Raw genomic sequence first — 16,150 nt, forward strand, 5'->3', positions numbered from 1 at the left:
AAAAAAAAATAGTCAGACAAAAGAATTTCAGTAATTCCAGCATAAAACTCTATCTAAAATCAGGGCAACAATCAACAAAAACCGAAACAAGCAAGATCCGAAACCGTTTCTTAATGTCTGCGCATATCGCGTGGGTTTGTCGTTCCGGTCTTGACTAACTGCAGGGCGTACAGAATTGGGGCGGGAGGGGAGGAACAACAGCTACAATTCGTATGACATTCTGAAGGCTGTTTGGCTTCCGAGAAATTGATAAAGCGCTGACTATAAAAAAGTTTGTTGAATTTTCAGTACTACTAAAAATACGACAATATATGAAAGCGCACAAGAAGAAGAAGAAAGCAAAAGCAAGCACAAGAGTTGACAATAAAAACAATAGACAGGTGATCGAGAGCTGCAGAGTGGGTATTGGTGGGTAGTTTTTTGTGGTTATAGAAATCTTATCAAATGTTGAATGGGTACATAAACATTCAGTCAAGTCAAGTCAAGTGGAGTCGCGTCGTCTTTTGTCTGATAACCGATAACGTTTTTGTACCTAGCTTTTTTTTTCTTTTTTTTGCTTTTAATCAAACTCTGCAGTTGTTGGGAATTACATGAATGTGTATTGAATATTGTTCTAAAATTGCAATTGGGAGCTTTACTTTATGGCTGGCCATACGAATGGGCTCAGTCTATGGTCTTTGCACAACTCAAACATGGGAATTAATTGCTCAATTGGCCTGCGCCTCAATTCATTTTTATTTCTATGTAATTTCGTCTTTCTTATTTTTTCTACTTTTATTTATTTTTATTTACTTTTTTTTTCGTATTTAATCAGCGCCTTTCAATGCAATGCAAATTTTGTGTTGATTTAATTATAAATATAGCGTTGATACGGGCATGAGTTAGGATGGGTTATTTTTATGATATATGATACCGATACATATATACATACAGATATACATATATGCTCGTACACATATATAGTCTAGCGCACGCGAAGCTATTTCTTGCGGTTTTGCTTTCCTGAGCTATCAACATGCAAAATGTGATGGGGCGTGTGCCCCAAGGTAACTTTGTCGAATGGAGCATAACAGGATATTGGATACGCTTTGAGCTACGACTAGTAGAAAAGAAAGACAAGTCAAGTGCATTTGCTGACGTAACTAATCAACAGAACTAACGTTTGATATACTTAGATAATGGAAATTAATACACTCAACAATGAGTAAAGTCGCATAGTGCCTATTAGGTAACACTGTATAAAGAAACTTAATGATATTAAATAGTTTACATTTAGATAATCAATCTGAATCAACTAACCGAAGCTGAGTGCATTTGAAAGCCCGAATTACGGCATGATTAAGACATTTATGCGAGTGTAGATCGATTTCCTACTATCGTTAACAATAAAGTGATCAGCTGTTTTTCATGTGATTTATATGCTATGACAGCACAAATAAAAGTCCACTGATTTTAGAAATTTGTTAGCCACTAATCTGATTACACGTTTTCCAATTAATTTTGACGTGCTAAATGCGAGTCTGAAACCAGAATAGCCAAAACTGGTCAGGTTTTCGTTATCAGCTGTTAAATTTACTTAACACCTGGTCTATAGCACCTTCTACGCCTCTCTTTTACAGTTATGATACTTTTTTGGCAAGAGATAATTTCTGGGGTTTTTTAATAGCTTTAAAAAAAAAGATTTTAGAAGGAGAGACGAAAGAGCAGGGAAGATATTTACATATATAAAGGAGAATATATTTAAAAATTCATTTTTCTATGAAATAAATTTATTGCAAGTAAATTTTTAGAGCCAACTGATTTTTTCCTATTATATAAAATATATATGATAAACATTAAAAATAAGCTTAATAGAATTATAATTCAACTTCAAATACAAATTAAATATTTTCGAAATAAATATTTAATTTGTATTTATATATATTAATATTAATTTTGTACAGTCAACATTAATGCAAGTGCTTTCTTTTTATTTTCTACTCAGTTTTAGCACACCTTTGTTAAACTTTTACAAGCTGACTTTGAAAATCCACAAGCCTGCTATAGTTAGCCAACAAAAAACTTGCTAAAGATTGTCCAACATTTTCATCTATTTTTGTTTCTTTTTTTTTTTTTTTTTTTTTGTGTTGCGTGTTTGGTCAATTTGCGTGTGAGTCTCAATGGATTTTGGAGGTCCAATGGCAACCACAAGCGAATTCCTGAGCTGAGGCCACGACATGTTTTTTCTTGCTTAAAGGTCACACAACTGTATATATATGTATGTATATACATGTGTGTGAATCGAAATATTTGGCACTAATGTGTCGCACATTAAATCTATCTCACATAGTCGAACTCATTAGGATAATGGGCGCTGTAAAACCGCTGCGAGTCGATTATTAAAATTAAAAGTGAATTTTGTGAAATGGTTCACGAAAACTTTTTTTTTTTGTTTTTTCTCCATTGAGACTCGAGCGGAAGATATGCTGCACTCACTCCCTTCACCTATAAAACGAAACATAGCGCGTGATCCCTATGATAATGTTAATGATAATGATGATGATGGTTTGTAAAATTGAAAGAGGTGCGCCAAAAGAGGCAGTCGTGATTCACAGTGTAGCCCACTTTAAAGACCATTAGCGGTTTTTCGTACAACATTGCATAACACACATTTCGAGTGTCAGAGATAGATATATACATATCTGAGATATCATAAGCTAGACTTACCCAGTCGTTGAAGCCCAGCTTCGCCAGCTCACACTGCGTGCTCTGAGATGATTCTGATGCCTTTATTAATTTGCCGGTATCTGCAATGCAAGATATATAGGCAGCCGATGTTATATATGTGGCTAATTGGGATGTTTATGTTGTTCTCCTCTGGCTTACCATTGTTTAGAATTTGCTGCAGAAATATTCGCAGCTCTATTGTTTCCGTTACCAGCGCACGGCAGACGGCTTTATAGTGGTTCTCTGGTAATGCGGGCTTTATATGATTTCTGCAGGTCTGTAAATGAAAAACAAAAATGGTTTTATTATAAGAAACAAATTTCAAATAGGAAAAGTAATAAAATGCCGGATAAGATAAGTTGTCCAAGTAAAAAATATCTGAACAAATGCAAAGAACTAATTTTTTTAGCTGAAATAAATAATTTGTTAGACAATTTTTTTTTTTTTTTTTTGAAATATATGTATATGCTTTATTCATTCAAATATTCTTTGTAAACAGCTAACTATCTATAATTTTGAATACAAAAGCCAAAAGTATACTTTAACTTAAATATATTTAGGCCTAAGAAATTTAATTGCTAAGATTTTTTGGTTTTTTATTTAAAATAAATTATTATATAATCATATACATTTTGGATGTATATTTAACTATCTAATCCAAAATATAGTTTCTAGTCTACGTCTAAATCTTCTAAAAAGTCTGTTTTAATTATACTTTCTGAAGTTTTTATATTTAAAATAAATTATTGTATGCATGCCCATAATACATTTTTTAATTGTATTTTTCCCTCCCTTTTCCTTATACTTTTTCCTTTATCATTCTATACTTTCTTCTATTAACATCTTTTACATATCCATCATTATAATCAATTCTACATTAGCAACATTTATTGACTCGCTTATTTAGCACAAGCAGAGAAGAAAATGCATTGCAAAATTTCAACAGCTGCATCTTCTTTTCTAATTAGCTCTCCAGCTGGGCTAACAATGTGCTTAACTGGGCCATAATGTCATGTTTAGCAATCGATAAGCCCTCGTGCTGGCCATGCCATATGCAGATGCTTCATACATTTGCATTTGGCGCAAATGTGTTAGAAAAGCCAGGCATGTGGAAAATATTGCAAGCCACCGGCGAGTGGTGCGCCCGGTGGGGCACTGCTCAATGTTGCCTGACAGTAATGTGTCAATTCTATAAAGCGGCTCATTAGAGTGGGGCTAGAATGCGCCAACAGGTGGCGCTGCTTCTGCATGATGAGCAAATGCGCATTGAGCTGGAACGCAGCGAATCGTTTCGGATCGGGTCGGGGATTCATACCCATTATGTTGGCTAGCATCGATAGAGCGGACCCAATCAGCAATGCATTGCTGTTTATCACACGCCTCAATGCCAAATTACCAAATGATCGTGATCTTTTGGTTACATGGTTGAGGCTGGGGAACGCCTTGACTTGCAGCGCAGTGCGAAACGTGAATTCCTACAACGCATTTAGCTGTGAAATCAAGTGCAGAGTGATTTCCTATTACGAAATGGCTGCAGCTTGATGGCTATTCGGTTATTCAATATCTGAGGCAATTGAGATCTGGTCTGGTCGGGTCTGGCTGGGGTAATCTAGAACCCGGGCAATTGAGCCAGCCAACTGAGCGCTTGTTGTTTTGCGGTTAGCCGCGTTATAGATACACCAGCAGATACAAATGCCTAGATACTGCTAACAAGTATCTCTGGAGAGTGCGCCTCACTTGGTTAACTGTAAGTGCAACTGATGTTGCTGTTGTTGCTGCTGCGTTCATGCAACGTGCGCCAAACAAGTTTTCCCACACTTCCAACTGCAACTGCATATCCATAACTCTTTCCATCTGCATGTGGCTGCATATATACAAACATAAACGTAAAATATATGTATATATGGTATAGTTTATAAATCTGTGTGGATATCTGCCAAATGGAGCAGTCAAAACCTGGTCAAAAGGTTAGCCCAATGACGGCACACCTTCAATGGCAGAGCAAGAATGCTCACGAAAGATTAGGAAATAAAATACCCTATGATATAATTATTAATAAATATAACTCTTTCTGGAATTTCTGTATATCATACATAGTATGCATTTCTATAATATTTTTAAAATGAAAATAAATGTATTATGCTAAGAATATTATTTACAAGAATATTAGTCACAGCTTCTCTCTCATCTTCTCTACAAAATATGAAGGAACTCTACAATTCTTGATCTGATCGCTCATTTCTCTTCATAATCCACAGCTATTCTCTTAAATGCTTTTCAGTATATTTCGATTGCATGCCTGCAATCTCTATACTATATATTTTACAGGGTATCTGCTCTGCTGGCCAAACTGACTCATAATGCCAAAAGTTCAGTTCAGCTGGCAAAAACTTTGATTTGATTCAATTTGCATTCGTGTTTGGGCAATTTATCAGCTGCCGCCTGACAAACAAAATGCAAAAAAAATGTCGAAATGTCAAGAGTTGTTTTTTTCTTACCTCGATTATATGCTCCAGTTCTTTGGTATTGTTGCGTTCCTCCTCCGTCTCGTCGTCCCAGCGCTTGTCGCCCTCCTCAATGCCCTCATCAATGCAGTCATCGTCATTTTCTGCCATGGAAAAACAAAACATTTAGATTAATGGAAAATCATTCAGCGAGTTATTCACACTGTGACGAATTGGGTAATCTAAGCTCAAGCCCAGCATTTCGCAATAATCTGTTTGTGTTTGCTGTTTTTTTCTTCTTTTTCCCCCTTTTTAATTTAAGTAAATCACATTTGAGTAAATGCCGCATGATATGGACGATGTATCCAAGTGATTCATTTAGCCAACCTTGCACAGCTGATTGCGACTGTGTAAAGACCTTGTGTTATGGAGCCCTTATCAAGAGTAGCTCAACGACTTAATTTGTACTTTTTCTTTAATCTAAATATTGCATTACTTCAGCAGATGATTCAAGCAAATAAAAATATTTAAATGCCTCATATTGTACTACATTTCACAATATTAAATCTGTATATAACATTTATTAATCTATTCCTTGAATTGTTCATATTTTCTTATATTTCATGCCATTGTCGATAATAAAACTAATGAACTGCTGGCAGTGCGGATGATGTTTTCTATAAATAAGGAATATGAAGTAAGCTAGAACTGTTTAATTAGACATAGACCTATTTTTTCTTAAAAATAATAATATCTAATACCTAATATCTTTGAGTATATACCCCTTAGAATACCCCTTAGAATTAAAATTTTAGACATTCACTTACCATCTGCTGTCATGTAATGAAAGAGATTCTCAAGCTCTTGCGACATTTGGCATTCCTCGTCCTCTGGAAAGTTATAATCCAATGCGGCATAAACAACTTCCGCCAGTTCGTTAATGATCTGCAATGGAAAAGATTGCGAGAAATGTATGAAAATCAGATAATATACAAAAAATATAATAAATAAATGTCTAACCAACTGGGTAGCTGAACCTGACTCATTTTTGCAATAGTCGACTCAACTATTAACGCTAAGGGACATTGCATTTTAGTAAATTAAAGACTTTACAAACGCTGGCTATGTCATTCACTCTGTAGCCCTTTCTATTGCCAGGGCTTGTCTGTCCAGGCATTTGACTTGCCGCTGGCTCTGTGTCGCGCAGTTGGTTTCGCTGTCAGTTCATTAAACTGACACTTTAATTGGAGTTTGAAGTTGACGCTACGTAGAAACTGAAGCAACAGCGCGCAAACAAACACTAATTGTTTGTTGTTGTGGTTGTTGTTGTTGTTACTCGCTACAGTTTTTTGCCTGTTGAAGTTCGAGTTCAGGTGCAACAGCAACAGCAGCAGCAGGCGTCAACTTCAACTTGAAGTCAGCTACAAGACACAACAACGATGACAACATTCAAACGCCCAAGTGCAACACATTGCTAGCTGTTGTTATTGTTTGTTTGTTTTTAGCGGCTATTGTTCACTTTCACTTCGCTGTTTGCTGGGGCACTTGCCAAAAGTGTTAAAACACTAAAGACCGAAGAAGCCGTTAAATAATAATTTGCAGCTGCCAACCAATTGCGTTCGGGCTGCCAGTGAACCTTAAAAAAACCCAAAAAAAAAAAAAAAAAAAAACTCGATCAACCACATCATAGCTGAATCGCCCACGCCAAAATATTTCGATGCCGCCGGATTATAAAACACAAACTTGCTTTGGTTGCCTGGAGAGGAGGAGGTGGCTCTACGTCCATGTCAGTTACCATTGTTCCACTTGATTTCGTTATTATTATGAAAATTAAATGATAAAACATTGTGACAGCTGTGCAGGCGATGCTACCGGCTAGCTGACTGGCATTTACAAAGCCAGACACATGTGGCATGTGGTATAACTAATGGCAGCTCAGCTCAGCGCTGAGTGTGCGGCGCAGAAAGCCGGAGTCGGAGCCAGCATCCCAGACGCGCTTACATCACATTCACAACAAGAAGAGTTCAACGGCGACCGAGCATAATTAATGCGAAAACAAATCAACAGATAAATATATCAGTATATTTGTAGACATATTGAATACCCTCTGTGTTTGTATACCCTAGTATTTTGTAGAGGAAGTGGGCACATGAATGTATGTATATGAATTGTCAGTTTATATACCCTAGTATATTTCACAGATCCATGTTTGTATTTCTTGAGACAACAGGCAATGCAGCCTCCTGATATTGTTTTTTCTAATGATCTTTCCTTGTTGATTTTAAATTTGTTGCAAAAAATTAATAAAGTATCAACTGTCATTTCCATTTATTTGTTTTAAAAAAAATTTATAAATAGAAAAGTTAAAATATTTTAATTTAATTTAGCAAATTTTCTATGCATTAAATATATATATAATATACATCCGATTACTGACTCTATAAACATAACTTTTCGTTTTAACTATAGAAATTTTAAAGTTCATTAAGAATATGCTTGCATAATATATTTCATAAATTATTAAACCGAAAGCTTAGCAATTGTAAAATTAGTAAACAAAAATGAAAACAATAAAAACAAATATTCAGAATTACTTAATTATGAATTACAGATATATTACAGATATATAAGCAAGCTAAGCAAAATATATTTATATTTTATATTTATACGCTCATATATTTATACTCTAATAAATAACTATGATCAAATATAGTTAAATTAATTTGTTGATTTGTTACATTAATTTTTGTAAGTACCTGTCAGCGGGCTATACAAACATTGTGACAAACCCGTAATGCTCTTTTAGCAAGGCTCTAATTATGTGAGGTGTGGACAAGAGTAGGGAAGCAGAAAAAGCATGTATAACGACCCTGGGAGACTTCTAAGGAGGGCCGTACATCAGCTGGGTCTGGGAAGTTTCTCATGCAATTAGCAAAAGGGGAGAACTGGAAGAACTGGTAGACTGGGAACAAGCTATATAAATGTATACGATGAATGTGCATTGCAGCAGCGATTGTCCATTTTTTTTTTCGTTGTCTGCTAGCTGAAATACCAAAGGGGATTTTGCTGTTAGTTTGCATATCTATTAAACAGGTATATGGAGTACACACCCTCAAGTGTTGTGGCCCCAAATGAAAAATAGTTAAGTTCGTGTTCTCACCAAAAACGAAAGGAAAACGTAAGTAGTGCTTCGTTGCCAATAATATCAAAGTTGAAATCCAAAGCGCAAACATGCAACGCGCCAATTATCAGGCCAACAAGGCGGCCAAAAAAGGTTCACAACACGCCCCCCTCCCACAGCAGCAGCAGCAGCAGCAGCAACAACAGCAACAATAGAAGGAGGCAGGCTAATACCTCAAAGTCCACACCGCGCTGAGGGGTTTGCTGCCTCCTCCTTCCACCCCTTTGGCCAACATGTGGCGTGCCGCTTGTCAATCTTGTCAGTTTAACCTTTCGACTGACCTCCGTGTTCACTTTTCAGTTTGCTTAGCTGTTGCTTGCGACGATTCTTTGCTTTTTGTTTTAGTTTCCTAAGCTAACATTGAAGCATAAAATGGCCAACTTTTTGCCTGCTATTTCAGCGTGCACAATTAAGGCAGCAGCGTAGGTGACAGGAAGTGTGTGGGCGTGGCTGCTTTATGAAGTAGCATATATGCTAGACATCAATTAAATTTATAAGTGTTGTTTTTGTAATTTAGAAAAGGGCTGCTATAACCTTTGATATATGTTGAGAAACCTAGAGGGGGAGCTAAAATAGCGTGAACTCTATTAAATTTATTGGGGTAGGCTAGCTGTTCTACTAAATAAATGAGTTGGGTATATTGAGAAAAAAAATATGATTGAATTGAAGCTAGTTCCATGGGAAATAAAAAAAAGTTCTCAAGCAAAGCTTTGAGCGATCCCTAGGAATTACTGCGAAGTAGATACTTGCATACCTTCCAATAAAATATATAATTTTTCTTGACTATATACATATATCTATTCTAAAATATAATATAAAATTTTTCTTGCCTTAAAAAAAAAATTAACTCATTTCTGATATCTATATATATATTATGTATAAAGAAATGGATCGAATTGACGCATATGGAATAATTATTATAATTAACTTAAGTAATGCCATAGAACGTTTATACAGAAATACATTTATATTTTTATATAATGCACTAATTGACATTAGATTAAACAGAGTAATAATACTTGAAATAGTAAAACACACATGAAATAGTCATATAGCAGTACGATTCCCGACTGGTTCAAGCCGTAAGCTTCCACCAACTTTTGAAGTAAACAAAAATCAAGAGTTACACCTCCATGCAAGTTTTTCACACTGTCAACTATTAATCAGTCCCTGCCTAATATAAGTCTAAGTGCAAGTTTTCAGTATGTTATCGCACAGATTCTTATCGCTGTTGCCAGGTTGACACCAAACAGAAGCAGAAGAAGATCTCTGCCCGTCTCAATGGACTGCTAATCGCAACAGTAGCTCGCTCATAAGCTATATACAGTCTCTGTCTGTGACAGTATCAGAGATTACGGATCAGCTGAAAGCAAGCTGCGGTTCATTCAAAACTCACTCCGAATGATGAAAACAAACAGAAATGTGAAATTATTATTGTTATACTACGGTTGCTGTCTCTTTGGCAAGAGCGTCGCAAATCGTGCGAATCTTTTGCTTTATGTTTTTGTACAAATAATAATTTTAGACTTGTAATACCTAAGCGCAGCTATATAGATATGGGTATATAGAAAATTAACCCAGTTCGCACGTCGATGCCGAAACAAACATAAAGCAAAAGCAGAAGAAAATACACACAGTAAGGTGCATGGCATAGCATAGTTAAGTACTATATACTGTATATACGTACATATCTAAGTCGTATATGCACATAGACAGCAAGGCCTCAAGTGCCTCGCCAGGTGGAATTGGGATGGGGTGTGGGTGCGGGTGCGGCATTGTAAGCGAGCTAATTGCAGGCGAATGCGACAGAATGTGCAAATATTATTATTAGAAATGCCACTAGTTACAGCTAGAGATAGACAGATAGTTAACGACAAAAAGGCCACGCACTCATTCACACTCATTTACGCGCATATTCACATTCACATTCACACACTCAGCGATTCACTTTCACCTGCTGATAAACAGAGAACCTGAGCATGTTGCGTGGTTGCGACTTTAGTTCGTACTTCTCAACATGCATTTAAAATTCATAATTTTTTCCTCTTTTTTCGCAGCTCTATCTATGCCCCCGCCACTTCTCTCAGTTTCTGTCTCTATCTCTCTCTCTCTGTCTCCCTCTCTCTCTCTCTCTCTCTTTAGAGCCCGTCTCCCTATGGCGTATTTGGGTCAAACATGCAAACTCAATGAGTCTGAGACTCGCAGTCTCGTCGCTGCCAAACTGGAAAAGCACAAATCTAAAATTGTATAACCTGCTCTGGCTTGGCTCAAGCGCTGCAATCGCTAGAGATGGGAGGCTTTAGCCTTTGAGTAGCACGAAAATATTGATTGGCGATTTATGAATAATCGAAAAGAATATTGAATCTATACTATATAACTACATAGGTAGTAATTATAGGTAAGTATTAGAAACAAGTATTTGACCATATATATATTTAGTGATGAGCGCGTTATTGATAGTACACCATCGTATATATTATATATTTATTTCATATATAAATAAATTTATAAATATGACTAATTATTGAATGACCACTTTCATTAAATATTTAAACAACTGTCTGCTATCTATAACCTAAGCAACTGCTGAAATATAGCTAACAGAAATAATATCACTCTTGTTTGGTCAGCCTTTCGTCATCTAGCTCAAAACTTACTTACAGACATACCTATTATATCTATATGAAACCAACATAATATAAAAAATAAAATATGTATATAACTTCACATTTAACCCAAAAGAGCAGAAATCGATTCTAGATCTATCTATTGCGTAAATGCATAAAAAACGAACTGAATACCCAAAGACCAAAAAAATAAGCAATTTATGTGCACACATATAGAAATAGACACACACACACATACACATACGTATCCATTGATATTTAAGCTAAACAAACGCATCTCTGCCTCGGACTGATCGAAGCCTGGCTCCGTTGCGTATCTTTGTATCTGCGGCCATAAATTGCGCCCACTTTGATCTTGCCACATTGAATGTAAAGTGCTTAATGGCCAAGTGCTGCGAACCTTTGTGTGGCATAAAATTGCATTGTAATTTACAAAAACAACAGCAACAACGAAATAAATAAATATATATACCTACATAAATATATATATATACATAGACAGATATGTGTATTGCCAGTTGCAGTGCAAATGCGAATAGAGCATGTTTTCTGTTTGTTTTTTTCCTACATCTATCTGCGAGTCTGCGACTTTTTTTTGTATTTTGTATTTTTTGCTGTGCGCTCGGTTCGTTCTTCACGTTCTTTTGGGCTCCCCAGAGATTTTAATCGTTGTCGCCGAGCGCCTTGTCAACATTTCAACGTTTTGCTGCTGCTTTACATTGGCGTCGCATTGCTATACCCTATATTGGTAATACAATGGGTATAATGACAGAAGTAAATGGATTGAATAGTTTGTGTAAATGCATAGATATGCTATTATTCTATAACTTATAGTTATAAGTATTTTATGTATCAAGTAATATATATCTATCGTGTGAAGATATGAAAAATAAACTTGAACTAAAACTTGAAATTGTTCAATTAAAAAGTTATACAAAATATTACGATGTAAATATACTTCAATAGATACTCTCTAGTTATAAATGGTCTTTTTGAGGACCTTCACAATTATCCTTTTTGATATGAAATATTCACGGTGCTGCAGGTCTTGTGCAATCAGATTGCTGTTTGAAGCTTAGTGGAAAGTTACGTCAATCGAGCAACTAGTATATAATTAACAGAACCTCAATATTTTTATATGATACCCTGTATAAAAGAAGTATCAAAATCGGAAAAAATTGAACAACAAATTTTATAAACATTAAAAAAAACAAGTAAGAAGACTCTAGTCGAGACTGCTCGACTAGGAGATACCCTGAACCCTCTAAGCTGATATTCTAATCATTCTGCACTTCTTTTATGCACACATACATACAGATGCATCCACACGCACGCATAAGCCTGCGCTCTGCTAACTGCGCAGTAAGCAGCGACTGCGCTTGGGCTGCGCTGCAGTGTGGGCAATATTATGAGAATTTATTTGTTGAATAACTTCTTTTGTAAACATATGATCTTAATGAAACTTTCAGAGGGTAATCATATGGTAAATATGTGTGTACATTCCAAAGCACAAGTCTCTAGTACTTGAAATGCGTTTTTTACAAATTGGGGGAGAAGGGGGCGTGGTATCCAAAATCTGTAAATTACAAAATCTTTGTATCTATTAACTTTATATACAACACAAATTTGAAGACTCCAGGTTTAAAAATGTTCAAATTAGGCTAAAAAAACAAAATCAATTTTTCGATTATTCTCGATAAAAAAGTTATCGGACGATTTATCGAAAAAATAAAGCAAACTCGTACTGCGTATGGTACACACGAGTATGCATGCCAAATTTCAGCTCTCTAGCTCTTATAACTTCTGAGATCGACGCACTCATACGGACGGACGGACGGACGGACGGACGGACGGACGGACGGACGGACGGACGGACAGACGGACAGGGCTATATCGACTCAGCTCGTCACGCTGATCAAGAATATATATACTTTGTGGGGTCTGCCACGCCTCCTTCTGCCCGTTACATACTTTTTCACAAAACCATTATACCCTGATTTCCCATTTTCAATGGGTTCAGGGTATAAAAAAAAAAAAAAGAATAGTATTTAAAGGAAATGCAAAATTTAGATAGATGACCTTTAAATTACAAAGATATACAAAATATTGCATTATGTTTATTAGGAGCTACAGAAAAATAATATAGACTACCCCTAAATTAGGATTAAACAATTTATATGTATTTTAAATTAAATTCTACTTTATTTTTCATAGCTTGTATTAATATTCCCATCTGTGTTTCTCTTTTAATAGGGGTATAGTTCTTTTAATGGCTAGCTCGTGGCACTGGATTATTTAATTGATAAGCAAAAAGAATCCCATGAAAATACTTATTAATGAAATGCAATTTCTTTTTCTGTTTACTCTATATATATAATAAATGTTGAGAACTGCAACAACTGGAAGATGATTATATAGTAGAGCACTCGAAGCGCAACTCTGTAAGCGAAAGCCAACTTACAGAAATTATATAAAAGCTTGTCGAGTCTAATGCCAATTTACAGTTCGATTTTTAATTTCAAGGAGTCACAAGGAAGCAGCCAAAGTAAAAACAAAAAGGTTTGGAATCATGTTTTTCAAGTACATAAGAGATGAGACTCTGGGAGATTACCTTAGCAGTCGCGATGGCTTTAAGTACTTGCAGCGAGTCATGAAGTGCGTGGCGTGGCTGCCACCCAAGAGAGGCACACGATTCTATTGGCCCTACATCATGTGGATGATATGGATTCATTTCACGGTTAATATATATTTACCGATTATGATCCTAACCAGCTATATAATCAATTTCAAGGTATTTAAGCCACATGAACTGCTGGGTTCAGTTCAAGTCTTTTTCAATGTCATCAGCCTAGTCTATAAGGTGATATTGAATTTTATAAATATTTGGCGCTTCGAGAAGCTCATGAAAATGCTCGATACATTGGATAAACGATGTATTCAATTCGAGCAGCAAAGCGAACTGCATCGTAGCGCTGTACGCTGCAATATGGTATTTTTGGCATTTCATGCCACATATGCGATCTATCCGACTTTTACCTATGTGAGCGCCGCACTCACTGGCTCAACTCCGTGGGTAATATACAATCCCTTTGTTGACTATCGCACGAGCACAAGGAACCTATGGATAGCAGCGACAACCGAGTATATTATTGGTTCAGGTGCCATCTATGCGGATGAAATGACCGATCTCTATCCAGTTTTATTCGGCTTAACCTTGCGAACTCATTTGAAATTGTTGGCAAAGCGTGTCGAAAGGCTGCGCACAGATCCCGAACTCTCAGAGGAGCAGCACTACGAGCAGTTAGTTAACTGTGTCAAGGATCACCAGCTATTGCTGCAGTAGGTCAATTCAAGTCTATGGCTAAATAAACATAATCCAAAATTTTTAAATTTTCAGATATTGCGATATGCTGCGTCCGGTCATCTCTCGCACATTTTTTACTCAATTACTCGTGATAGGTCTCGGCCTGGGGCTTTCGCTGATAAACCTGATGTTTTTTATGACTTTCTGGAACGGCCTGTCAACGATTTTGTTTATATTGGTCCTGTTAATACAGACATTTCCCTTTTGCTATGTCTGCGAACGGATCCACGATGATTGCTACAATCTGAGCTTGGCCGTATTTTATTCGAAATCAATTGATGCTAGTCGGCGCTACAAGTCGACGTTGTTATACTTTTTACAAAATACTCAAAAACCTATTCAATTTACTGCTGGCAGCATATTTCCCATCTGCATGAGGACTAATTTAACTGTAAGTGGACAGGGCACTGGATTCTAGTATTTATTATAAAATTATTTCCATTTTTCTCTTCAAGTTTGCCAAGTTTGCATTTTCGGTGGTAACTATCGTCAAGCAAACGAATATTGTTGAAAAAATAAAATTACGGTAAAGGGAAAACATAAAGAACTGCAAATTGCAGTCCGTAAATGAACAGAAAATTTATATTGATAAATATTATGCTAATGTCCACTTAGATCAATATAAAAACTTAGCAGCACTTTGGCACGCATTATTTACATTATGAATATCTACAGCTTGCAATAAAATAATCAATTCGTAGTTCACTCTCTAATACAGGGTATTTACTAGCTGCGCCTTGAGTACAGCTTAGCTTTGCTCTAGTCTGCTCTGCATGGGCCAACATTGATCACGACTGGGCAGATAGACAGCATAGACCTGTGCATCGACCGTCTACAAGTTCGAGACCAAGTCAAGTTGAGAGCTACTTGGCTGCTGGTCGGTGGCTGCTGCTGCTGCAGTTGCTGTTGCTGTTGGTGCTGCAGTCTCTGTATGTATTTAGACATGGCATTCTTTCTATGGAAACAATTGCATAAAATGTGAATCCTGATAGCGACAAAAAACCACAAGACAAAACACTGGCTCGCCTCGGCTTGGCTTGGCCTGGTCGGGTCTAGTGGTCTAGACTGGTCCCATGTGGCGTTGCAGTGGCCACTGTTTCAAGAGAGAAGAAAACTTAAAGAGCAGCAGCAGCAGGAGCAGCAGCAGCAGCAGCAGTTGCCAAGAAACGAATCACCATAAAGTCAAGTTATATGGCTGCAGAAAAATATTGTTTTATGTCAGCATCAGGTCTGCCGAGCTTGCCATATGAGAATTGCATAGCAAGGCGCTAGCGTAATTTAAGGAAATTTTAATTGAAAAATTCTTATGCATGTATATATTTATAGTTATTCCAACTGATATGGCATGATAATGAGTTAATTGATCAACATTAACACCAAGATTTCTAAACAATTTGCAACTCATTTGCCCAACCCATATCGAATTGGTGTGTTGTTCGGGTTAAAGCAAAGTTCAAGCATGCTCACCTGGAACAGCGCACTTAGCACACATTAAAGAAAGACAGAGAAAGAGGCACGATAGAGAGAAAGAGAGATAGAGATGTGAGAGGTATGATCGGCGATCGGCTCTGCAGAAAAATAAAAGAGACCAATCCCCCCATCGATAATAATCGGCAAACAAGTTTCATAGTTTGACCGACGCGACGCAACTCGCAAGACATAATCCCTGGGCGCATTGTGCATGGCCCGGCTATAACGGAACCGAGCAAAACGCTAATTGTGCACGCCTCTAGAACATGACTCAAATCAAAAGAAATAGCCATGGGCCATGGCCCAAACAGCTCGACAGATATCAATATTTGGGCATCTACTACTACCACTACAACTA

At 36.7% G+C, this 16,150-nt stretch overlaps 2 protein-coding genes across 3 annotated transcripts in view; one reads left to right on the forward strand and one right to left on the reverse strand.

Annotated features, from left to right (window-relative positions):
* spir (spire type actin nucleation factor) overlaps nt 1-16,150 on the reverse strand; it is a 56,869-nt gene that overhangs the window by 13,778 nt on the left and 26,941 nt on the right. For both annotated transcript variants that reach the window (XM_018004325.2, XM_018004324.2), the window contains exons 3-6: nt 5,978-6,095; nt 5,205-5,314; nt 2,866-2,983; nt 2,707-2,786 (exon numbers count right to left, since the gene is read on the reverse strand). In XM_018004325.2, the coding sequence (XP_017859814.1) occupies nt 2,707-2,786; nt 2,866-2,983; nt 5,205-5,314; nt 5,978-6,095 (426 nt within the window). The remainder of the gene's footprint in view (nt 1-2,706; nt 2,787-2,865; nt 2,984-5,204; nt 5,315-5,977; nt 6,096-16,150) is intronic.
* LOC149269617 (odorant receptor 42b-like) lies at nt 13,443-15,041 on the forward strand. Its single transcript, XM_089465971.1, has 3 exons — nt 13,443-14,297; nt 14,356-14,713; nt 14,778-15,041. The coding sequence occupies exons 1-3, from the start codon at nt 13,528-13,530 to the stop codon at nt 14,850-14,852; spliced, it is 1,203 nt and encodes a 400-aa protein (XP_089322097.1). The 5' UTR covers nt 13,443-13,527; the 3' UTR covers nt 14,853-15,041.

This window comes from Drosophila arizonae, chromosome 3 (assembly GCF_054131065.1).
Source record: "Drosophila arizonae isolate 15081-1271.41 chromosome 3, UAZ_ARI_1.0, whole genome shotgun sequence".
Taxonomy (NCBI): Eukaryota; Metazoa; Arthropoda; class Insecta; order Diptera; family Drosophilidae; genus Drosophila; species Drosophila arizonae.

Coding starts and splice junctions, on each gene's coding strand:
- LOC149269617 (XM_089465971.1), top strand. CDS start 13,528: ATGTTTTTCAAGTACATAAGAGATGAGACTCTGGGAGATTACCTTAGC. Junction 14,298..14,355: donor GATCACCAGCTATTGCTGCA/GTAGGTCAATTC, acceptor TTAAATTTTCAG/ATATTGCGATATGCTGCGTC. Junction 14,714..14,777: donor GCATGAGGACTAATTTAACT/GTAAGTGGACAG, acceptor TTTCTCTTCAAG/TTTGCCAAGTTTGCATTTTC.